Consider the following 25,707-nt stretch of genomic DNA (forward strand, 5'->3'; position numbering starts at 1 on the left):
ACGCCTGTAATCCCAGCACTTTGGGAGGCTGAGACGGGCGGATCACGAGGTCAGGAGATCGAGATCATCCTGGCTAACACGGTGAAACCCCGTCTCTATTAAAAATACAAAAAAAAATTAGCCGGGCGTGGTGGCGGGTGCCTGTAGTCCCAGCTACTGGGGAGGCTGAGGCAGGAGAATGGCGTGAAGCCGGGAGGGGCCGGCCACTGCACTCCAGCCTGGGTGACAGCGTGAGACTCCGTCAAGAAAGAAAAGAAAGAAAAGAAAAGAAAAGAAAAAAAGGAAGGAAAGAAAGGAAATAAAGAAAGAAAGCCAAAACCAAATAGTCTTAAATAACCCGTTGTTTCAGAAAGCAGTACTCTCAAAACGCCAAGGGCAGCACTAAATGGCAAGGGAGCCATGGACTTAAAGGGGCTCCCCCACTGGTCAAGTTGGGACCACTTAAATATCAAAATGGAAATTTTATAATTAATTAGAGTAACCTGAGTGTGTGAAAAGCTATGACTCAGTAATGATGAATATAAATTCCAGGAGGGCAGAAATTGCTAACTCATCATCAATTCCTCAATGATTACAAGTGTCTAGTACATAAGGGATTCTCAATAAATTTGCTGAATGAATACCCAAAATAAAATAGTTAATATTTTTCAACATAACTGTAATGTAAAGGAAGGTTAAATATGCCCTCTCAATTTTTTGATGACTTAATAGAGTATCAATAAACATAGGTTTGTTTTCTATTAAGTATATATCTGTTTTTAAAGTATATTTTTGCACAGAAGTAAAAAGAAAGGTAAATACGGGGAACTATGAATAAGCCAAATGGTGTAAGGAAGAAAAGGAACTGCACCAAAACCAGCAAGAAATAATGAATACCCAGGGTTACACATGATAACCAAGTATGAACAGGGTCCAAACTTCAATCAACACCAGAAGTCATATAAACGAACAAAGGCGAGAGTTCAAGAATGAGTTCCTGAAGAGGGACGGCAACTCACCAGCCCAGCCCCTTGCCACCCAACAAGCCCCTTGATGGGTACAGCCCAGAGCTGCCAGCAGTGAGGATGTGCCCAGTCCTGCACGGTGCAGTGTGGCAGCCACCAGCCAGCCACAGGTGGCTACTACTAAGTCCTGGAAATGTAGCTAATGGGAATGAGAAACTGAATTTTCAATTTACCTCTAATTAATTTAAATGGAAATAGCCACACAGGGATAAGAGCTAGCAGCCTGGACTGCAGAGCCTGAGAATCAGAGGACACATCTTGTGAGGGAAAGGCATCAAGTTGCAAGAAAAGAAAACCCACGTTATTCATCTAACAAAGTACAACAACAAAAAGAAGTGTGTTTGCTCTGCTTTGAATCCTTGGAAGAAGTAGTCAGGATCAGAGCTATGAGAAAGAGAAGAAGGAAAAAAAGCAATCAATCTCATAACCTTGTGTGGTCTAAGGAGGTTATTTATTTTTTCCCTTTGGATCTGGTAAGATTTTCATAACACAGCAAGGTTATCTCTAATCCTAGGAGATCCAGAAAGAAAAATGAAATGAGAAACCCATCATGTATTTTAGAATAGGCTATGGTTTTTAATTTAGTGAAGTTTTCTGATAGCAGAATTTGTTATAACTACTGTTTCAAGTATATGTCTTGTTCACTAAAAACAGCCATACTAAATTTGTAACTATAACTCAGATTGTTTAAAAGAAATTCAATTAAGTTTAAAATCAATTTTTAACCTCTTACCTATCAGGTAGAGAACAAAAAACACTCTAAGAATTGCTAGTAGAACTAAAAATTAATTAGCCAGCCATGGTGGTGGGCACCTATAATCCCAGCTACTTGAGGAGCTGAGGCAGGAGAATCGCTTGAATCTGGGAGACAGAGGTTGCAGTGAGCTGAAATTGAGCCCCTGCACTCCAGTCTGGGCCACAGAGTGTGTCAAAAAATAAAAATAAAAAACTGAACTAAAATTTGGCATGATGTTTATGGAGGGATAATCTGGCAATTTGTATCAATGTACATACCTTTAACCTCAAAATTCACTTGTAGGAATCCATCCTAGAGATATACTCCAGGACATAAGCTACATGAGGACAGGGATTGATTTGTTTTGTTCACTGCTGCATTGCCAGTATATGCCTGCTACACAGCAGGTACTCAGTAGCCATGTGCTGAATGAATAAGTGGGAGAATGATTGTGAGAGGTCACATATGCGCAGTTATTCAGTACAGCCCTTCTTGGATTCTTGTAAACAGAAAAAGAACAGAAATACATAGTGCTTAGGTGAGTAAATTATGGCACATATTACAATTCCATACAATAATAAAACAAAGAACAAAGATGTTCTGTTAAGATACATAATGATTTCAGTAAACTATCATTAATGTTTAAAAAAACATCATGAATGTATATATGTACTTTCTAAGAATTTCTCTGGGAAGATATGAGATTGATAACACTGGCTGCCTCGAGAGGTGAATTAGAATGCAAACAAATCAACTGTAAAAAGATACCAAACGACTGGAAAATCTGAATATGGACCAAGTATTATTTGATACTAAGGAATTACTGTAAATTTTGTTAGGTGTGACAAAGGTATGATAATTATTCCCCCCGCCCCCGTGGACGGAGTCTCACTCTGTCACCCAGGCTGGAGTGCAGTAGCATGATCTTGGCTTACTGCAACCTCCTCCTCCCGGGTTCAAGTGGTTCTCCTGCCTCAGCCTCCCATGTACCTGGGACTACAGGTGCACCACCACACCCGGCTAATTTTTTTGTATTTTTCGTAGAGATGGAGATTTGCCATGTTGGCCAGGCTGGTCTCAAACTCCTGACCTCAAGCCATCTGCCTGCCTTGGCTTCCCAAAGTGTTGGGATTACATGAGTGAGCCACCGCCCCCAGCCAATAGCCTTATTTTTTAAAGGTGTCTTTCTCAGAGAAACATACTAGACTATGTATAGGTGAAATGAGGAGATGTCTGGGATTTCACTTTTTAAATTCCAGATTAAAAAGCAAAAAAAGAGTACGGGGGGAGAGAGATGAAATTAGACAAAATGATCACTGGTAAAATATGGGAATTCATTCTGTTCTTGCTACTTTTATGTATTTTTGAAACTTTCTATAATAAAAAATTATTTTCAAAAAACAACTGAATAGGTGGCCGGAGCAAGGGTGAGGGAGGAATTTCACCACCCATCTTTTTGTAACTTTTGAATGATAATATATTTATATTACCTTTTGAAATAAAAGTTTTAATATTGTCAACATCTAACATATTAGATTTAATAAACTAAGCATTAACCAAAACATAATGGTACGTTTCTTCCCACAAAAATAAAGAAGGAGAATTAAAGACCCTGAGCACCATGCTATTCAATAACTCAAGCTGTAGGTGTGCAGGTGAGATTGCTCAAGGATGGCTGCATGAGACAGGAAGAAAGCAAAGGATGGAACTCAAAAATGCTAGTAATTAAAATACAGACAGTGGAAGGTGCATTTTATGCTAGAAGCAATGGATAGCCATTTTAAATTTCTCTTTTGATGAGTCTTAACTTTGATGAAGTCCAATATATCCATTTTTTCTTTTATAGTTAGTTGTGTCTTCTCTTAGTAATCTTCAGATATGCCAATGTCGTAAATAAATTCACCTATTTTTTTCTAGAAGGTTTATAGTTTTAGCATGTCCACTTCTAACTATGAAATGAACAAGACTGATAATCTGGCCTATCAGTTTATAAGTTTTAGAATTAAACACCTGGTTATTTACAGCCGTAAATTATGATAAATGAACAGAACTAACAATATTTGGTGGGTGGTAGGTCAAAAAGATTAACACAACATAATGCTGGTGAATTTCCAACTCCAGGCTTGTTAACTCATCCATGACATTATCGTGGTCTTTTCTAGGAAGACTTTACTAGTAAGAAAAGAACTGAAATCTTCTGCTCTTTAAAAGTCAGACTACCAAAGATATTCCTGATACACTGTCTCAGACAGATTATTTGCTGAATGAATGAATAATGGATTGATACACAGTTTTGCTTTGACATAAGAAATAACTCTGAGATGCTTACAAGATTGTCACCTTTACTAACTTACATGAATATAACATAAAGAACTAGCGTACCTGTATTTCTTCACGTTCCTTTTTATCTGGAAAAGTTCTTGCAGCTGTAGTATACTTTTCAAAAACTTTACGTTCCTTTTGTAGCTTCCTCATCTCCTCCTTTTTAAACTCTTCTATTCGAGCTAATTCTTTTGCTTTCTGTTGTTCGAAGTCTGCAATTTCTTTCCTAAAATGACCAAACTATGTTATCACCTAAGGAGACCATCTCAGTGCAGTGATGTGCAGAACCTGCTGACAGGCTAGTAACTGCTAGTCCTGGTGAATTCATCTTCAATCCATAGGCCTGAAATAACAGCCAATCCACTCACTAAAGCATTCATCCAATAAGCATTCATTGGGTGCCTACGATGAATCAGGCATTCGACGAAGTAGTGGGGAAACCACAGTGAAAAAAACAAACATTCAAGCTGGGCACAGTGGCTCAAGTCTATAATCCCAACACTGGGAGGCTGAGGCAGGCTTGAGCCCAGGAATTCAAGGTTATAATGAGCTGTGATCGCACCACTGTATTTCAGCCTGGGCGACACAGACAGACTCTGTCTCAAAAAAAAAAAAAAAAAATGTATTCCCATGCAGCTTCTTACATTCTATTGGAAGACAGACGATAATAAAGATAAATAAGTACATGGAATATTAGAAGCATTAAAGAGAAATAAAGCAAGGAAGAAGCTTAGAAAATATCAGAGTGGGAGGGTGAAACTGTGTTGTATGTGAGGGTTTATCTTGCTGAGATAACATGAAGGAAACCTGAAGAAAATGAGAGAGCCAGTCACAAGGGTGTCCACACACAGCAGTACAGGCAGAAGGAGCAGCAAGTGCCAAGGCCCTGAGGCAAGAATGTGCCTGAGGTGTTCAAAGAACAGCCAGGAGGCCAGTGTGGCTAAAACAGAGTGAGCAAAGGATAGGTAGCAGGAGAAGGTGTCAAAAAAGGAGGAGACAGGCCAGGCACGGTGGCTCACTCCTGTAATTCCAGCACTTTGGGAGGCCGAGGCGGGCAGATCAGGTCAGGAGCTGGATCTGAGGTCAGGAGTTCGAGACCAGCCTGATCAACATGGAGAAATCTCGTCTTTACTGAAAATACAAAATTAGCCAGGCATGGTGGCAAATGCCTGTAATCCCAGCTACTCGGGAGGCTGAGGCAGGAGAATCACCTGGGAGGTAGAGGTTGCAGTGAGCCGAGATCGCACCATTGCACACCAGCCTGGGCAACAAGAGTGAAACTCCATCTCAAAAAAAAAAAAAGGAAGGAGGCCTTGATCAGATGAACCGTCCAAACGCAGGCTGGCTCTGGATGTGTGTGAAGAGCACAGACATGGGCAGCAGAGAGACCTGCTAGGAAGTGAATTTAATAACCAGAGAAAGCCAATGGGGTCCTGGTGGAGAGTGGCAGCTCTGAGGCAGTGAAGCAGTCGGGTTAGAAATGGACTGAGAGAGCAAGAGAAGACTCAAGCATGACTCCAAGATTTTCCACTGGGCAAATGGAAGAGCAGACTCATGTGCTGAGACAGGGAAGAAGAAGAGAAGAGTAAGTTCAGGAGGGAACGTCAGGAGCTCACTTTTTCTAAATGATCAATTTAAACACTCATCAGCTCTCCAGGTAGAGAGAACAACGAGGCAGTGGGATAGGAGATGTGGGCGAGAGATCTGGATCTGGGGCGTAACAGCATTTAAAGCCTCGAGACCGGACAAGTCTCTCCCTGCCTCACTGAAGGGAGAGCAGACAGAAAAGGTAAAAGACATTCTTATTGACTATTCAAAATGTCGACCGTGTGCACACAATCATATAGTCAAAGCAAACACTGGGGGAGGAATACTTGTGGCACATTTGAGAAAGTTAAATATCCTGATAAATGAGCAAAGATCACACAGAAAGTTACAAAATAAACACAAATGACCACTAAATATAAAAGCATGCTCAACTTTATCAATAATTAAAGAAATGCAAACTTTAGCAGGTGAAAGATGGCATAATTATCAGGTTGGCAAGATTTGAAAGACTGCTAACGCTCAACTCCAGTGATGGGGAAAGGGGTGAGAAGAAGCCTCAGATGCTGACTGGGGCAATGGACATTCTTAAAATTTATCACAAGGAAGTAGATTTTTAAATAAAAAGTGTCTTATACATATGATGACATTCCCTGCAGAATAATTTATAATGTGGAAAATTCTAAACAAGCTAAATTTCCATTAACAGATTGATTAGTCACAGTAGCATTCATAATGTCATTTCAAGGATACAGAAGACTAGGGTGTGCTAATAGCTAAGATGTCTATTATGTTGTTGAAATGAAAAGCAAGGCTGGACATCATAGCTCATGCCTGTAATCCCAGAACTTTGGGAGGCCAAGGCAGGGGGATCACTTGAACCCAGGAGTTCAAGACCAGCCTGGGGAACATGGCAAAACCCCGTATCTACCAAAAATACAAAAATTAGCTGGGTGTGGTGGTACATGCCTGTAGTCCCCGCTACTCAGGAGGCTGAGGTGGAGGATGGTTTGAGCCCAGGAGGCAGAGGTTGCAGTGAGCCAAGATTGTACCATTGTACTCCAGTCTGGGTGATAAAGCCAGACCCTGTCTCAAAAAAATAAAAATAAAATAAAAAGCAGATTAAAGAGCCCATACAGTAGAGCCCAGGGCTCTACTGAACCACACTGCCTAGGCTGGCACTGAGGCTCTCTGTCGCTGACTAAGGAGGTAAACTTAAAAAACTTGCTTCTCAGTGCATCAGTTTCCTCATCTGTAAATTGGGAAGGATAACACAATGTCTAAATTCGAGGACTGAATTTTGCTTAGAACAAAGCAAAACCGAAATAGGGAAAATGCTAAAAAAAACAAAAAACAACAACAAAAAAACAAAAACCCAGCCATTATCTTATGACTTAAATGTTCTTTAAAAGAAAAAGATGTCCATTTTGAAATAATGAAGCAGAGACGTTTTAAAAGTGATCTTGGGTGGAGAACGGATAGGAATAAGTTCCACATTTTACCGATAACTACTATGATAAGCATATATTTACAGTATGTATCAGCAGAAAAACAAAGATGTTTCCATTAAAAAGTAACAAATTTTCAGAATTTGATTTTTAAGCATACTGCAGATTATAGTATAGTAACTGAATTTCCTTTTTAAGTGGATTAATAGCTGTCTATAAACCTTTATCTGGAACTTATGGGCCAGATGTGCTTTAGAATTCATATTTTTCAGGTTTTAGAAAAGAAATACGGAAGAGATGTTAAGGAAGATGGTGGAGTAGGAAGCTCCAACAATCAGTCCCTCCACCAAAGCAGCTATTGAACTAGCAGCACCTGTCAGAATCAACCATTTCGGAACTCTGGACACTAATGAAAGACTTGCAGCATCCTGGGGAGTGCTAAAGAACAAAGAGGCTGGGAAATTTGGGTGAATTTCAGCATTTGCATAGCAGCTACCATCCCCTAGATCCAATCCCGCAGCAGGCAGCCATGGGAACTACAGTTTAATTAAACATTAAAATAACAAATACCAAAAAACAAAGAAATACGGTGTGTATGTGACATATAATATCCCCAACAAGACACAGAGCAACACCTGGAATAAAAAGTACTAGTATGTTCCTGCAACAGAACTTAGTACTATTCACAAGTACAATTAAAAAATATGTCTACGTAAAATTTATATAGAGAGAAATAATAAATATAATATATATAAATAGCCTCATGTAAGTTCAGTTCAAGTTTTGCTAACCAATAAAGTCAGGTAAGATCATGACCTAGGGTAGGAGACGATATGTCATACTATCAACTGCTGTAGGTGGAGTCGTGTCCTCTAAAACAATATGTTGAAGTCCCAATCCCTGTGAATAGGGCCTTTGCAGATACAATTAAGATGCCAGTTAAGATAACATTATACTGGAGTAGGGTGGGCCCTTAAACCAATATGACCCTATCCTTAAAAGAGGCACCAAGACAAACACACACAGAGGAGAATGCCATGTGAAGACACACACAAAGGGAAGATGGCCATGTGACCACAGAGGGAGAGACTGGAGTGATGTCGCTGCAATCCAAGAAATACCAAGGTGTGCCTGAAACCACCAGAAGCTGGAGGAGCCAGCATGGCCCGCCTTGCTGATGCCCGGACTTTGGACTTACAGCCTCCAGAATCACAAGAAAATACATTTCTATTGTTTAAAGCCACCCAGTTGCTGGTACTTTGTTACAGCAGCCCAGAGAAACCAATACACTAACTAGCCAAAGTACCACTTGAAGGTACCATAGCTCCAAACCGTTTTTCAAATTTTAATTTATGATCTCTCCCTTTGTACACATCATTGACTACATTGGGTCATTTTATTCAGTAAAAAAAACTTACACAATACAGATTTCACCTCCTTTTCAGTTATATTTGTTTGACTGATTTAAATTGTTTCAGACTGTTCATAGATGGTCTTAAAGGTATAACTGAGTCACTGCATATTTTTTCCCAACTTACAGACCCAAACGTACCTGAGTTTTTCCAAGGCACTTTCTCGTTCAATGCGAAGTTTAGCTAAAGATGCGTTCTCAGCTTTAAACTTTTCTATTTCTGTTTCCAATTCAATAATTTTCTCTCTCAAAACCTGGGATCGAGCATTGTCACCTATGAAATAGGCCATAAATACTGAACTTCACAAAAGGCATTACTGCAGCAAAAACACTAGCTAGCTAGTAACACTAAGAGCCAAGAATATGGCAAACATCTGTGCTATTAAAATGCATTAGAAACAATGCTTCAAACGTGAAAAGGAAAAAAAATTTAACCTAACTTTCCTGAGGAAACCAGTGGGAATTTATGAAAGAATTAATCTACCTCAAAAGAGTATCGACCTGACAAGGAATCAACATGATACATAAAAAAGAAATCATTCAAATCAATTTTTCAAAGACCAATATATATAAATAGCTTAAGAATATGAATAAGTAATCCACAAGAGATCTGAAGAGCTAATCAACACCAAAATCAAAGTTTACCCCTACTATTAATCAAATAAATCCAAATTGTTTTCCCTTTATCAAATTTGCTATTTAAAATGTAAAATAGCCAGTGCTTCTGTCCTTCAAGCATTTTTATCAATTAGTACTTTTTTAGAAACTAAATGTGATCCACAAGGCTAAAGAAATGAGGTAAGTTATACAACTCTGTCATATTAAAACTACATAGAAAAAATGACTGGAATGAAATATCCCAAAATAGCATAGCAGTTACTTTTGGGTAGTTAAGTTGTACATATTTTTGCTTCTATGCTTTTTAAGCTTCCAAACTTTGTACAAAAAAATTACTTTTAAAATCAGAATTTTTGAAAATTAACGTTATAATTTCTATTTTAATTTCTATTTTAAAGCACCTATGCTCTGCTAGTTTATAATATAATATAATGGAAAGGAATCTTTCAGGGTGAGTTTGAAAAGTCCGTTACATCAACAGAAATACTACACATCCGTTAAATGGAATGAGGTAGGTGTGTACATGCGTTAGAACAATCTTCAAAATTTATCATAAGCAAGGTGCAGGACAGTATACAAAAAGAGTCTTTTCATTTGTATAGAAAGGTAATTATATACAAACTGACACATATGCTTTTATATGCACGGACTCTTTAGAATACACAAACGAAATGGTAATACTGGTACCTCTAGGAAGGGATACTTGAACCAGGTCTGGGGAAGAAAGGAAACGTAGAAGCTTTGATGTTATCTCACTTTATTAAAAAGTAATTAATTTTAAAGCCTTATATAGACCCATAAAATAAATCAAATTTTTACAAATCACCCATTAATTTGACTTCTATTGAGCAATAAGTTAGGATTTTAAGCATTCTGACAGCATACTGATTAATGTTAAATTTCTAACATTCTGATACATATTTTATAATGCTCTGACTCACCAGGTGGTTGGTCTTGACTTATGTTTAACTTGGGTTCATTTCCCAAGTGTGAATCTGACTTTGGTTTTGGTTTCAAAGAAGGAAAGAATTTCATCATCAGCTCCGATGTAGGAGGACTTCTGCTCCTCCTGGACTTGCTCAAGTCTTCTCCCCTCTTGACTGGTGCAATCTTCCTTTTTATTGTTTTGTCCAGGATACCTATTTCATTATTAGGGTAGCATGTCAGCGGCGTCCCATAAGTGGATTCATTCCCAAGAACAACATCATGGTTACACAAATTCTCTTCAAGGTCAGTCCAAGTTCTTTCATCATCAAAGTCCATTTTACTCATACTTAGGGATGAGGATCTCGAGGGCTCAGACACTTTATGTTTTATGGTTTCCATGACAGACTCATCGCTACTGTAATCTTTATCAGACAAATCCAGATCAACATCTCTCCTTTTATCTTCTTGGGTCCTGGTGTCCTTAAAAGGCCCCTTATCATCACAGACTTGTGGGCTATCCTCTCTGCTGCTGATGCCCCTCTCTCTATCCTCAGTCGATGGTTTTATGGTAACATCAAGCTGTTCCTCAGAGTCAGTGCTACTGTCACTATTTGGAACACCTTCATCGTCACGTGCATTCCATTCAGTTTGATTTTCAGAAGTGCTCTTTTGGACGGCTTTCCTGATTTTACAAGGCTGTTCCCTCAATTCATCAGCTGAAGACAATGAATGAAGTTGTTTGGGTGCGACTTCACACTCACTCTCCTTCTCACGTGCAGTGTGGTCCAAATCCTCACTGCGGTTACAATGACTAATGGGATCTGCCGGATTTGTCTTCTGTGGCACAGCTTTGACAGGGGTGGAAGACATCCGGTGACCTTTGCAGATCTGTTGATCCCTTTCTAAGATTTTCAGTACAAATGAGGAATTACTAGAAAATGATATTTCATCAGCAGCTTGTTCTAAAAACAAAAATTCATCTAATTCCAAATTTTCCTTTTCCTTTTCTCGTTCCCAAGTCTCTAACTTTTTCTGAAGAGAAACGTCAAGAGAAGATTCAGACTCTTTCATGGTCTCCCTTATGGGGCTCTTAGCAGCCAGGCGGCTGGCCGGCCCTGTTGAAAGAGGAAGTCTGTCTTTACCTTGTGTCTTATTCCACCCTGTGCAGCCAGTATCGCAAGGTTTTGGACACTCAGGTACATTTTCTTTATTATTAGATGTGACTTTTTTTTCAAATTTGATCTGGTCTCTAAACTGCCCATCACATTTCTTCCCCGTCTGTATTTTCAATCCTGACGGAGAAAGACTTTTCCTGTTACTACACTTCAGCATTTTCGGCTTCTGACTGAGGGTGACAGAACCACTCTTGGTTCTAGCTTTACTGTCCTTTTTAAGGATAGGGTTGTCTGCACACAGCTCTTTATTTTTAAGAGCAGTTTTCCGCTGGAGTTGCTGTCTATCCATTTTAAACAGTGGCTGGTCCTCGGAAGTGCTCTGGTTAGTCACTAGTTTACTTTCTTTGCCTTTTTGAAACTTAGATTTAGCATTAGTAAATCTAGCTAAACCTTCTCCTCGTTTTAAAAATGGTTGTTTTGGTTTTGCTTTGATTGGCAATGGTCCTTCTGCTTCCTAAAATAAAAGAATAATATTTGAATTAATTTTGGTATATCCAAGTGATCTCAAAGTTATTTTTAAGGCAAATTATAGATAAATCTCTAAAGCCTTAGAATGATTTAATCAGAAGAGCACAATTGCTGACCTTCAGCTGTTTTTGCTTCAGTTCTTGCTCTTCCAACTGAATTTGTTCTTCTAAGTAGTCTTCAAAGGTCTGTTTCCTTTCTCCAATAGCAGCTTTAATGGGCCTAATTAGAAACAGAAAGTTATTTAACATGCAAATCATAATGTGTGAATATTTTACACTTAGTGTGCCTGGTATAGAAACCCTTGACAACATGGAGAACTAACTTTTCCCAAAATCAGTGCCTCCCTTTGAGAACCTAACAAAAGCCACAATCCCTCTCCACACCTTAAAATAAAGAAACATACAACACTCTTCACATGACTTTGGAGTCCTAAGAACCCTTCTGAAGTCCATCTATCGACTACAGATTAACACATGGAGTAACATATTCATCAAATAACTTTAAAATGTATTTCAAAAATAGATCACTAAATATGCATTTTTTTAATTAAGAAAGGCCCTTAATGTGAGTAGAACAATAATCAGAAAAGTCATTTTGTCCATATTATATTAAAATTTTGAAATAAATTTTTAAAATAATCAACTTACTTAAAATATAAAATACTTAATCTTTGCCATATTTTAAAATTCTGTAACTAAACTGATAATGCAATTATAATTGATAAGTGACACCAAATGGGAGATGTCAATACTTAATTTTTCCCTTCTCCAAAAATAGGATTTAACTATTTGAGAGAAAACTGATTTTATCCAGATGTTTCTCTTAAGTGAAAAAGCTTTGAGAATACAATGTCAAGGCAGCTTTAACTGACATATCTCCTCAGCCTCTTTTGTTGTTGACAGTACATAATAGGTTGTATCTTTAACCTTAAAAGCAAAGTCATGCAAAAACAAGAAAAATATAGATCTTTCAAACAAAGAAAGTGTTCAATAACAAAGGCTAGCTATTGTACTAAATAGTCACATTTCTCACTTTCAACATGAACAATACCTTTCTTCAATATTAGCCACTTCTGAGGAATCATCATGTTTTTGTAAGTTCTTATCATTTGCTTCCTGAATCTGTTCTGTCACTTTCTCCCAACATAAGATACTTTCTCCTGAGATAAAAATTAAGAACAATTTAGCTCAAGAAAAGCATATTAATGTCTTAAAACATGAGAATTCTACAAGTTACTATGCTAAAAAATTTTTTAATTAAAAGTAATGTATATCAAAGATTTTACAACACTCAAGGAATTCTTTAATATAATTAAGAGAAACTACAAAACTCCAATTAAGACACTTGAGGCCGGGTGTGGTGGCTCACACCTGTAATCCCAGCACTTTGGGAGGCCAAGGCGGGAGAATCACTTGAGGCCAGGAATTCAAGCCCAGCCTGGCCAACATGGCGAAACCCCGTCTCTACCAAAAAAAAAAAAAAACAACAACAAAAATTAGCCAGGCGTGGTGGCACATGCCTGTAATCCCAGCTACCTGGGAGGCTGAGAGCAAGCAGAGGTTGCAGTAAGCCAAGATGGTGCCTTTGGACTCCAACCTAAGTGACAGAGGAAGACCCTGTCTCAAAAATAAAATAAAATAAAATAAAATAAAATAAAATAAAATAAAGACACTTGACATTCTTCAAAAGGTTAATCTCATGAGGAAAAAAGTGTGGGGTTTTCTAGAGATTAAAAAGGCTAAAGAGTTGTAAGAATCAAACGTAATACATGAACTTGACTGGATATGCATTAATTTGATTGGATCCTTTAAAAAAAAAGCACCTTTAAAAGATATTTTGGGATAACTGGGGGAATCCCAAAATGGACTTGAATATTAAGGAATTATCATTAATTTCTTTAGATACAATAATAGCACTGTGGTTATACAGATGAATGTCCTAATTTTTGCTTGATGCATACTGAAATATTTGGAATGAAGTAACAAGATACCTGCATATTATTTTCAGTGAAATGGTTCAGCAAATTATACACATATAGAAGTAAAGATACGGATATACATGTAAAAGATATATATACACATACATACACTGACAAAGTAAATACAGCAAAATATTAACTGCTCAATCTAGGTGGTGGGTATATCAGTAATAACTGCAGTGGTCTTTCAACTTTTCTAGATGTTTGAAATTTTCCAAAATAAAAGGCTATGGAAACATGTTGTGTAAAAAAGAAGAAAAACATATTTGAGCTTTCCACACCAATGAATTAACTCTAAATTAGGAACAAGACATTATGGTTGGGTGCAGTAGCTCAGATCTGCAATCCCAGTACTTTGGGAGGCCAAGGCAGGCAGATCACTTGAGGCCAGGAGTTTGAGACTAGCCTGGCCAACATGGTGAAACCCCATCTCTACTAAAAATACACAAAATTATCTGGGCATGGTGGCACATACCTGTAATCCCAGCTACTTCGGAGGCTGAGACACGAGAATCACTTGAACCCGAGAGGCAGAGGTTGCAGTGAGCTGAGATTGTGCCACTGCTCTCCAGCTTGGGTGACAGAGCGAGGCTGTCTCAAAAAAAAAAAAAAAACACGCCACAGGGGACCAAAAAAAATAACCATACAGAAAGAGCTGGCAGGGTAGCACGTGCCTATAGTCCCAGCTACCTGAGAGGCTGATGGGGGAAGATTACTTGTGCCCAGGAGATTGAGTCCAGCCTGAGCAACACAGCAACACTCCATCTCTGAAAAAATAATTTTTAAAGAAAAAACATGGAAAGGCTTTATCTTAGGACAACTTAGTAACACTATAAGCACAGAAGAGAGAAACATAAGTAGCTAACCTGTAGAATGGTTACAGTTTTCTTCTTTTAAATTATTTTTTTCCACAGGTGCTTCTTGATACTGTGCCTCAGAAAATAAATTAGGAGACGCATGTTTTGAAGTTAAGACAAAATCTCCATGAGCAGTTCTACAGAAGTTGCTTTGCTCATGGGATAAAATGTTGGACGCGTATGATTCTTCCTGGGTTGGGTCCGGGTAGACATATGATGGGAAGCAGCATGTGGCTCTCTCTCCAGTGGTGGTATTTCCTGGAGACCTGTGCTTCTGGCTCTGATCATCAGGCAGTAAACTCAAACCTTACAATTAAGAAAAGCAACAAAGCTGATGACTTCCTTCAACATTTTCTCTTTTATCCCCAGTAGTGACCCCACCCCACAAAGGCTTCTCCGCAGTGACAACAGTATTTTTTCCCTTTATTAGGAAATGGTGTTTAACAAAACCATTGATTGTTTGAGACAGTCTTGCTCTGTCGCCCAGGCTGAAGTGCAGTGGTGCGATCTCAGCTCACTGCAACCTCCACCTCTTGGGTTCAAGTGATTCTCGTGCCTCAGCCTCCTGAGTAGCTGGGATTACAGGCATATGCCACCATGCCCAGCTAATTTTTTATATTTTTAGAACAGATAGGGTTTCACCATGTTGGCCAGGCTGGTCTTGAACTCCGGACCTCAGGTGATCTGCCGGCCTTGGCCTCCCAAAGTACTGGGATTACAGGCGTGAGCCACCATGTCTAGCCTGTTTAAATTTCTAATGCAGTAAGTTATTGATAAATACAGCCCATATAACAAAAGTTCTTTGGGGCTCTCAAATATTTAAGAATCCTAAGGGATCCTGAGACCAAAATATTTGAAAACTACTGCTCCAAAGCAAACTGCTCCATGACTGCATGAGGCTAGTTCTTACGTAAATAACTTTGAAATCAGCTTCCCTGTCATTCTGTCATAGTGCGGTTCTACCTTTAAAAGTATCACAGCTGTTATTTAAGTGATCTTGATTATTCTTTGTATGTATTCCATAAAGAAACCCTAAGCCGTTCAACTATTTTAAGGCACACAAATGTTTTCTATATTCTCTAAGATAAACATCCAAATTCCCTAAACCATTGTTTATGTGCTACAATTTCTCACGACCACACCCCACCTGACCCCTGCACCCAGCCTCACTCACTTGCCAAGTCTTTTTTTCCTTGTATTCTCAATGCCCAGCATAATCTCTGAGCAGAATAGGTGCTTTCCTGGGTCAGTAAAGTATATTTCTTAAAAGTAGCACCAAGAAGCAAACACATGGCTCCAACCTCAGTTTTTTTCAAACTATGGGACACAATCTATAATAATTTTATCATCGGATGTAGCATTTTTTAAAATGATATAGAACTAGAATAAACAAGATAGAAAATGTCCTCACTACATGCCAGGAACACCAATAAGGACTGATGACATGAAATTGCTTTGTCATTATGAGTCACGATTTTAAACATTTTTACTACTACAGAGTGTGGTCAAGAAACTTTCAAACCACTGCTCCAGGTCACATTTCCAGTTTTCTTTCCTGATTGGCACATGATGCTTTCCGTTAACTGAGGGGTCACACAACAGAATACTGTCATCTTCTACCACAGAAAATATCTTTGGTATGGTTCTTCAGCTGAACAGAGTGGCTCCTACATGTATTTACCTTTATGACACCCAACAGTTTTCATTCATCAGGCAGGGGTTGGATACCAGTAGTAGCTCTAGGCCAAATCTGACTTTTCTTCTATTGGACCTTTTTTGGGGGGACAGGGTCTCACTCTGTTGCCCAGGCTGGAATGCAGTGGTGCCATTATAGCTCACTGCTGCAGCCTCAAATTTCTGGGCTCAAGCAATCCTCCCACCTCAGTCTCCAGAGTAGCTAGGACTGCAGGCATGGACCATCACACCCAGCTCATTTTTCTTTTTTTTTTAATGAATAAACATCAATGCCTTAAAGCAGGGCATGCGCACACCAGAATGCGGCAGCACCTTCTTGTTCCAGTTGTATTACAACTCTACCATTTCACATTTATCGGGCTAGCCCTTAAAGAAACTGGAGTTCACAACACATGATACAGGAACGATAGAAATAACGTGTCAAACAACTACAGGTAAGAAATGTGCAGTATACTGAGGCCCTGTGTAGGCAAAGCATACCTGGAAGTGTGCACTGCCCAGACACCATGGTGAGCAGCTTCTCTTGTTCTTCCATGAGTCTCTGTAGTTGCTCCAACTGTTGCCTCTTCAATTGTTCCTGCTTCTTCTGTTGCACTTCTTTCAGCTTTTTAAATACAAAATTAACTTTATTAAATCAACTTTACAATTCTTCACGGACCCCTCGTTCCCTTAATTCCTCCCATCTCCCTCCTCCTATCTTTCCTGGTAAGAAGTTTTAGACAGGGATCCCTAGGTAACTAAATCAGCCACCGAAAATCTAAAACTCATACCCTTACGAAGGAAATCTTATCAACTATCTCAACTAAGAAACCGAAACAGTCATATAAATCCTTTGATTGTTAAAATAGGATGGGCATCAGTATATCATCCAATTTTTTCCCCTAATACTTGATCAACCATTTCTTACTTTTTGCCAAATGAGGTAACAACTTAAAGTTATTATAAGTGCTAATTAAACACACTTAAATGTTTCACATTAGACAAAGGGCAAAATCTGGTATTCTGAGGATTTCAGAGTGAAGGGGAAAAAACAAGAAGACCTAGAACAAATGACTTTATTACATAAACAGAAACCTGCAATGACATAAATTCACAGTACGCCAAATCCTATTGTACCTGTTCAAGTTTTTTAAAAAGTGGGTCTTTATAAGCCCCTTCTCTGAATTCACTCGCAAGATCTGGGATGAAGTCATTTTTGTTTTCTTCCTGGTGTCCAGGAGCACTGTGACATGCCGCTACCTGTGGTCCCTTTTTAATGCAAGGAAAGCCTGTATGGGTTTCAGATTTATCTGACTGTGGTTTGTAAGGGCTGTTTGACTCCAACTTCTGTTCTTCAAGAAGTGAATCTTCTTCATTTATAAAGCTGAAGCTATCAGAAAAATGTGTGCCTTTAATAGGAAAGCTGGTAGAAATGTCCACAGCTGCTTGCTTCTCTTTGTCTGCTTCCAAAATAGGAAATCCACGATTTAATATGACCCCAGCCCGAGAAGGATTGGTCATCCACTGGGTTAGGAAGTTCTGCCCACTGTTTAACTCTGAAGAGGTTGGCATCAGGAACATCTTAGTCCAATGACACTATTATATTTAAACAATGCAAGGCTAGAAGAGCTATTGATTTCCAACACCTGTAGACAAAAATAGCCAACAAAATGTATTAGGTAAAGCCATTAGATGTCCTACCCAAAATGAGCCCAAACCTCAACCCAGCATAAAAATGTCCTCAATATTTCATATACAAAAGACCTTAACTAGCAAAGCAATTGGGCATTGAGCTACATTTTTTTAAGTCTTAAAAATAACCAAATTGAGTAGATCAAAAACCTAAGATCCTTCTTGACTTAACCATTCAATTACTAATGATTTTATACGAGTGCTAGATTAGCTGAACTAAACAATGGAAGATAAAATACCTTTTAAGTTATTCACTTAAAAAAAAAAAGCCACTATCAGATATTACCCACACTAAGCACTTTCTTGCTTCTGGCCCTAGTTTAACATTGCTTCTTTGCCCAGCTGGTGAACCTGTTTTCTCCCTAGTTCTAGCACAGAAGTCACCACCAGCACTCGTGGCTTTACCTGGCAGTTTCACCTGTCCCTTCCTCTCTCGTCTCCCTACTAACACCTCACCCACCAGATAGCCCCTCATCTGTATTCCTAGAGGTAAAATAGTGACATCACTCTTCTAGCACTTATCTCATTATTAGTGGCATTTTGCTTTCATGTTCATTACTAATCCGTGAAGTTCCTTGAAGATATCTATATATTCACTACTGCCAAGCACCATGTCTGGCAGGTAGGAGAAATGTAATTCTTATGGCATAAGCCAATGAAAATTACATTGGCTCATGCCATAACTCTGTATGAATTATCAGACTTTAAAATCAACCAAATTCCTACTGTAACTTTGCACTATGTGATAGATATACTTAAACAGGACATAACAGAGAAGATAAGCCTTGCCTCTGTGTCTGATTTTACTCAACTAACATTTATTGGGTTCTTACTCTGTGCCAGATATTGTTTTTGCCCCTGGGTACATAGCAGTTCATAAATCACAGTCTAGTGGGGAAGACACACACACACACGCACACACACATTATACAGTATGTTAAATAGCAATAAGTGCAAAGGGGAAAAATAAAAGCCACGTGGGAAAAGGAGGTTGTAACTTTAGACAGGGTGGACAGCATCCTCATTTAGAAGGTAAAATTAAGGACCAAGGGAAGGAGAAGGTGCAAGTTGTGCAGCTATCAGGGGCAGGGTAAGTAAAGACCCAGCCTCCCAGCCTTCCTAATCTTCATCTGCAAGACACTCCCACTGACACCCCATTCCTCCAGAAACCCCCAGTTCTCAAACCCCATCACCATTACCTACCTATTTAAACCTATTATATCACTCACCACAGGAAGCCCTGAGACCCAGAACCAGGCTTCACTTCTTACACAGTAATCCCTATACCTTATTCTGTTCCATCTCCCAAACATCCGAGCCCCAAAACACTAACAGTCCATCATCAGCAAAATCCCCATTATCCTCAACCTCTTCTCTGAGGACTCCCTCACCTTCCTGAGAACATCTGTTTGTATGGAGCCCATACTCCAGTATCACTGAGCCTGGAGACAAAACATATAGTCTTATTCTTTTGCTCCTTCCAGACTACACACTCCTTTTCTAGACCATAAAAAGCAATTTTACTTGGGAGTTCTGAGGTGGCAGGATTGCTTGAGCCCAGGAGGTCGAGGCTGCTGTAAGCCGTGATTGTGTCACTGAACTCCAGCCTGGGCAACAGAACAAAACCCTGTCTCAAAAAATAAATAAATAAATCGGGTGTGGTGACTCACGCCATAATCCCAGCATTTTGGGAGGCCAAGGCAGCCAGATCACTTGAAGTTAGGAGTTCGAGACCAGCCTGGCCAACATGGTGAAACCCCGTTTCTAATAAAAATATAAAAAAATTAGCCAGGCGTCAGGGTGCACACCTGTAATCCCAGCTACTCAGGAGGCTGAGGCGGGAGAATCGCCTGAACCTGGGAGGCAAAGGCTGCAGTGAGCCAAGATCACACCACTGCACTCCAGCCTAGGCAACTGAGTGAGACTCTATCTCAAAAAATAATAAATTAATTAATTAATAATAAATTAATAAAAAGCAATTCTGACTCTCGTATGACCAAACTATACAATCTACTGCCCCTCCTTTATTGTCTATCAACCTCCAGAGATCAATAGGATCTTCTCCCTCATTTCTTGAAATTTCCTGGCTGAGCACCTGGAAGAACAGATTTGCCATTCACTGAAATGGGGAAGATGGAGGATTGAAACAGGTTTTGGGGAATCAGAGACCAAGAGTTGAATTCAGGACATTTTAAGATGCCTATGAAATATGCACATAGAGACACTGGGTCAGCAGCTGGGTGCACCAGAATGGAACTCATCGAAGAGGCCAAGGCTGTGAAGCATAAATTTGGACATCCTCAGCATAAAGATGGTATTTAAAGCCTTGACACTGGATGAGATCAATGAGGGATTGAGGGTAGTCAAAAAGAGAGGAGGCGGCTGGGCACAGTGGCTCACGCCTGTAATCCCAGCACTTTGGGAGGCCGAGGCGGGTGGATCACCTAAGGTCAGGAGTTCGAGACCAGTCTGGCCAACATGGTGAAACCCCATCTCTACTAAAAATACAAAAAATTAGCTAGGTGTGGTGGCGGGAGCCTGTAATCCCAGCTACTCAGGAGACAGGAGAATTGCTTGAACCCAGGAGGCGGGGGTTGCAGTGAGCCGAGATAGCGTTATTGCACTCCAGCCTGGGCAACAAGTGCAAGACTCCATCTCGAAAACAACAACAACAACAACAACAAAAACAGATAAGAGGCAAAAAGTGTAGTGTCCTTGAGGCTAAGTGATGAAAGTGTTTCGAGGAGGAAAGAGCTATGTTAAATGCTGTGAAACAGATGAAGGGTAAGGAGAACTGAGAACTGACCTCTGAATTTGGCAAAGCAAAGGTCATGAGAACTTCAATGAGAGTAGTTGAGGGCAGGGACAGCAAAAGCTTGAGTGGAGAGGATGCATGACAGAATAAGAAATTGAAGACAGTAGGCACAGCTAACACCAGGAGTTCTGTTATAAAGGGAAGGAATTACATAGAAAAGTAAGGTGAAGAGGAGTATTTTTTACAATAGGAGAAATAAAAGCATGTTTGTGTAGGCTGATGAGGATGGAGAAAGGGGAGAATTGCTACAGTCATGTTCTTGAGGAGATGGGAAGAGTCTAGTACTGAAGTGGAATAACATCTCACACTACTTTCCAGACACAATTCTAGACTTTATCAATATAATACGGCAAAATATATACATAATCAAAGGAAAATGAAAAAGGGCAATGTGGAGGCAAACACGTATGTCATTTCATACTCGGTGTCTAAAAAACATAAACATATAAAAAATATAAACAGAAAAAGAAATACAGATGCCAAAACATTAAAACATGCGCATTCTCACTCCACTGAAGAGATGGAAATGAAAACAGTAACATTACCATTTTTTCCCCACCCTGGATTGGCAAAAACTAAAAACTGGTAATACCCAGTAGGAAAAACAGAAACTCTTTTTTGCTTTTGTTTTTCACCATTCAACTTGAAGAAACTCTTTTGTGAAGTACTTACTGAGCAAATAAACTGGTACAACATTTTGAAGGACAATATGACAACATCCAGCCAACTGTAAATGCAGAGGAACTTTGACTCAGCAATTTCACATCTAGGCATTTTGTCCCACAGTTATACTGGCATAAACTCACATTTGCAATAAACTGAAAGTAAATGTCCATTAACCGATCGCTAATCATGGTAATCATATTATGCAACTGTTAAAAAGAACAAGTAAGCTCTTTACTGATATGGAAGTAGTGAATATATCCAAGATATGTTGCTAGTTACAAAGACAAAGTGCACAGCAGTGTGTATTATAAGAAATAAAGACAAAAAAATACATTTACGGCCCGGTGCGGTAGCTCACGCCTGTAATCCCAGCACTTTGGGAGACCAAGACGGGAGGATCATGAGGTCAGGAGATCGAGACCATCCTGGCTAACACAGTGAAACCCCGTCTCTACTAAAAATACAAAAAATTAGCCGGGCGTGGTGGCAGGCGCCTGTAGTCCCAGCTACTCGGGGAGGCTGAGGCAGAAGGATGGCGTGAACCTGGGAGGCAGCAGATCTTGCAGTGAGCCGAGATCGTGCCACTGCACTCCTGCCTGGGGGACAGAGCCACTCTGTCTCAAAAATAAATAAATAAATTACAATTACATGGACCTATGCATTTAGTATGGCAACCATACAGTCACATGGCTACTGAGCACTTGAAATGTGGCTAATGTGACTGAAGAACTGAATTTTCCACTTTAATTAAAGTTAATTAAATTTAAAAAGTGAATAAGTACAAAATATTTTTCTCTTAAACACTTTTATTCTCTTGGTAGGACTGCATTTCACTTTAACCACTGCATGGCATAAGATGCTGCTGTACTGAAGCCCATGTCAGTGTGCATCACCCCCCAGATTGCAAAGAAACATGTCTGCAATCTCATCAGTGTCAATGGACTGATTCTGTTTGAATAATTTTTTTCAACACATGGATATAACACTGTTATGTGTCTATCTGAAGAGTTTATGAAAACAGTACAAGTTACAGTGATCTATTTAAGTTGTAATTGGTAATTATCTTGGTCCATTTTCTGCTGCTATAAAGAATACCAGAGAAGAGACTAGGTAATTTATAAAGAAATTTATTTCTCACAGTTCTGGAGCTGCGAAAAACAAGAGCATGGCATTGGCAACTGGCAAGTGCTGTCCCATGGGGGAAGAGTAGAAAGGCAAAACAGCCTGTGAGAGAGTGGCTCTCTTTTATAACAAAGCCACCGCTGAAATCAGTAACCCACTTCTGAGATAACAGCATTAATCCATTCATTAGGGTGGAGCCCTCATGACCTAATCACCTCTTAAATTTCTCACCGCTCAACACTGTTGCATTGGGAATTAAGTTTCCAACAGGAGTTTTGGAGCGGACATTCAAGCCATAGCAGGAATTAAGTTGAAATGTTTAGTATTTTAATTATGGCATATTTTTCTAGTTTGAAAAAGATGTATGAACAATTTTTAAAATTTAAAACAAAGCTACACTATGGAAGACTCAAGTGGAGATGCAGAAGCTAGTACTATGACCAGAACAGTGAAGGAAAAAAGACTGGAAGGAGGCACCTCACAAGTTTCACATCAAATGGCAACCACAATTTGCTGTGGCAAAGCGAACAGAAAAAGTTTTTAAAAATGTTAAGATAACTAATATTGAGACATTTTCAGCAAGAACACAGCAATTTTTTATAAGTTTATTCTCAATAATAAAAAAACAAATTGATATGCAGTTGACCCTTGAACAACACAGTAGGGGTTAGGGGGACCAACTCCCCATGCAACCGAAAGTATAACTTTGACTTCTCCAAAACTTAACTGCTAATAGCCTACTGTTGACTGGAGGCCTTATTAATAACAGTTAACACATATTTTGTATGTTATGTGTATTATATATGGTATTTTTACAATAGTGTAAGCTAGAGAGGAAAAGTTAAGAAAATGATATAAAATATACATATTTACTATTGGTTAAGTGGAAATGAATCATCATAAAGGTATTCAGACTTCATTTATGTTTTGTGTCTAAAAAACATAAACATATGAAAGCTATGCAGGGAGACCTTTATGATGATCCACTTCCACTTAATGGATAGTAAAGGTCTTCGTGTCACTAGTCCTCACATTGGACTAGGCTTAGGAAGAGAAAGGGTTGGTTTTGCTGTCTCAAGGGTGACAGAAGTGGAAGAAAATCCAAGCATAAGCGAACCCACAAAGTTGAAACTCGTTGTTCGAGAGTCAACTGTAATTAGTCATCTGCGTCAGAACTAAATAGCCAACAAAAAAAAGTTTTATGATTTTGAACAGAATCTGACCTTTTAACTTTGGCCAGTTATAAAAAAGCCTGGAAAGAAGGAGGGTGAGGAGAGAGAAAGAGATAGAAATGAAAAGAAAAAAGAAAATTATTTTCAGATGAAGAGGAGGTAAATAGGTTATCTGAGTTGAGGAAATTTTGTTAGAACACTGTGAGATTTAAAAAGATATTTTCATTAAAAGGTTAAAGATATTTTCTAAAAAGTGAAAAATTTTCAACGAAGTGACCAAACAATTGTCCATAGACCCTTCTATTATCATCCAGGTTCAAAGCCGTAAAAAATTACAAGCACTTGTCTTTAGCTTTATCTGAGTAATGCAATGAGAGACTGCCCAATCACCAATTTAGGTGTGTTTTATCTCACAGATTATCTAAATTTACAAAGAGATGATATCAATTCAAAGCCTGATACTGAACCTGTGACATGGATATTTTTTAATCTTTTTTTTTTTTCCTTGAGACAGGGTCTCACTGTCACCCAGGCTGGAGTGCAGTGGCATGATCACGGCCCAGTGGAGTCTCTACCACCCAGGCCCCAGTGATCCTCCCACCTCAAGCCTCCGGAGTAGCCGGGACCATAGGCATATACCACAACACCCAGCTCATCTTCTAATTTTTTGTAAAGAGTGGTCCCCCTGTGTTGCCCATGCTGGTCTCAAACTCCTGGGCTCAAGCCATTCTCCCACCTTGGCTTCCCAAAGTGCTGGGATTACAGGCGTGAGCCCCTGCGCCCAGTATTTTATGTCTGACAGAAGAATTTTAGCTAGATATGAAAACATTACTTTTTTTCTTTTTTTTTTTTTTTCTGAGACAGGGTCTCACAATGTCACCCAGGCTGAAGTGCACTGGCACAATCATGGCTCACTGCAGCTTCAACCTCCAGTGCTTAGGTGATCCTCCCATCTCAGCCTCCAGAGTAGCTGGGCCTACAGGCGTGTGTCACCATGCCCAGCTTATTTTTTATTTTTTAATTTTTTTGTAGAAACAGGGTGTCCCTATGTTGCCCAGGCTGATCTTGAACTCCTAGGCTCAAGCCATCCTCCTGCTTCGGCCTCCCAAAGTGCTGGTATTACAGGTGTGAGTCACTGCGCCCAGCCTAAAAATCAGTTTCTATCATGACAGATGGTGTCATTCTATAAGGCAAAAAATCTGAATTTAATGGGATTTTACAACAAGAGACTGCTGTTTTCCTCACTGATTCATTCCCCTGTATAATACACGTTGAAAATTCTTGTGTTTGGTTTTCTGAAGCATAATCCACGAATAGTATCATGAATATAGTTGTTACAATTGTTCAGTATGTACAAATGCTATCAACTGCCAGTTTATAGAACTGTTAAAAGACATAGAAGACAGTGAACATAATGATACTGTGTTTTTGCCATCGCTGCCTGGTTGAGTTGTAGAAGAGTTGTATAAAGGCTTACTGTACCATTAATTGCAACTGAAGATTTTCTTGGAACAAGATGATTGCCTGCCAACCATTTAATAACCAAAAACAAAAATACCAATGTGATGTATATTTTCTCACTGTATCACACTTTGAGAACCACAGCTATTCAGGCATTTAAAAAAAAAAAATTGCTGCCACAGGCAGTAACAAAAATAAATAATGATGTGTGAACATCAGACAAATATGATTCCTTTTTTTTTTTTTTTTTTTTTTTTTTGAGATGGAGTCTCACTCTGTTGCCCAGGCTAGAGTGCAGTGGTGTGATCTTGGCTCACTGCAACCTCAGCCTCCTGGGTTCAAGCGATTCACCCACCTCAGCCTCCAGAGTAGCTGGGACTACAAGCATGCACCACCATACCTGGCTTTTTTTTTTTTTAGTAGAGACGGGGTTTCACTATGTTAGTCAGGTTGTTCTCAAACTCCTGACCTCAAGTGATCCACCTGGCTTGGCCTCCCAAAATGCTGGGATTACAGGCATGAGCCACCGCACCTGGCCCATGTTTCCATGTATATGAAGCTGAAGAACAGGCAAAATAAACCCATAGTTATAAATGGCATATTGGTCGTTATCCAG

The 25,707-nt window shown here is 39.3% G+C and overlaps 1 protein-coding gene across 13 annotated transcripts in view; it reads right to left on the reverse strand.

Moving 5' to 3' along the window:
* The window catches only part of CPAP (centrosome assembly and centriole elongation protein), a 58,955-nt gene that overhangs the window by 12,269 nt on the left and 20,979 nt on the right, over positions 1 to 25,707 (reverse strand). For 10 of the 13 annotated variants that reach the window (XR_010130504.1, XM_019039809.4, XM_055359698.2 and 7 more), the window contains 8 exons: positions 17,301 to 17,809; positions 16,665 to 16,788; positions 14,499 to 14,795; positions 12,705 to 12,813; positions 11,771 to 11,873; positions 10,026 to 11,640; positions 8,608 to 8,740; positions 4,123 to 4,288 (listed from right to left, as the gene is read on the reverse strand). Coding sequence is in view for 12 of the 13 variants with exons in the window: in XM_019039809.4 (XP_018895354.4) it covers positions 4,123 to 4,288; positions 8,608 to 8,740; positions 10,026 to 11,640; positions 11,771 to 11,873; positions 12,705 to 12,813; positions 14,499 to 14,795; positions 16,665 to 16,788; positions 17,301 to 17,744 (2,991 nt within the window). In the remaining variant the exon portion in view is untranslated. Of the gene's footprint in view, positions 1 to 4,122; positions 4,289 to 8,607; positions 8,741 to 10,025; positions 11,641 to 11,770; positions 11,874 to 12,704; positions 12,814 to 14,107; positions 14,152 to 14,498; positions 14,796 to 16,664; positions 16,789 to 17,300; positions 17,810 to 21,342; positions 21,399 to 25,707 lie in introns of those variants that run through there. The other 3 variants (XM_055359697.2, XM_055359700.2, XM_019039812.4) reach the window with 3 other exon arrangements.

This window comes from Gorilla gorilla, chromosome 14 (assembly GCF_029281585.2).
Source record: "Gorilla gorilla gorilla isolate KB3781 chromosome 14, NHGRI_mGorGor1-v2.1_pri, whole genome shotgun sequence".
Taxonomy (NCBI): Eukaryota; Metazoa; Chordata; class Mammalia; order Primates; family Hominidae; genus Gorilla; species Gorilla gorilla.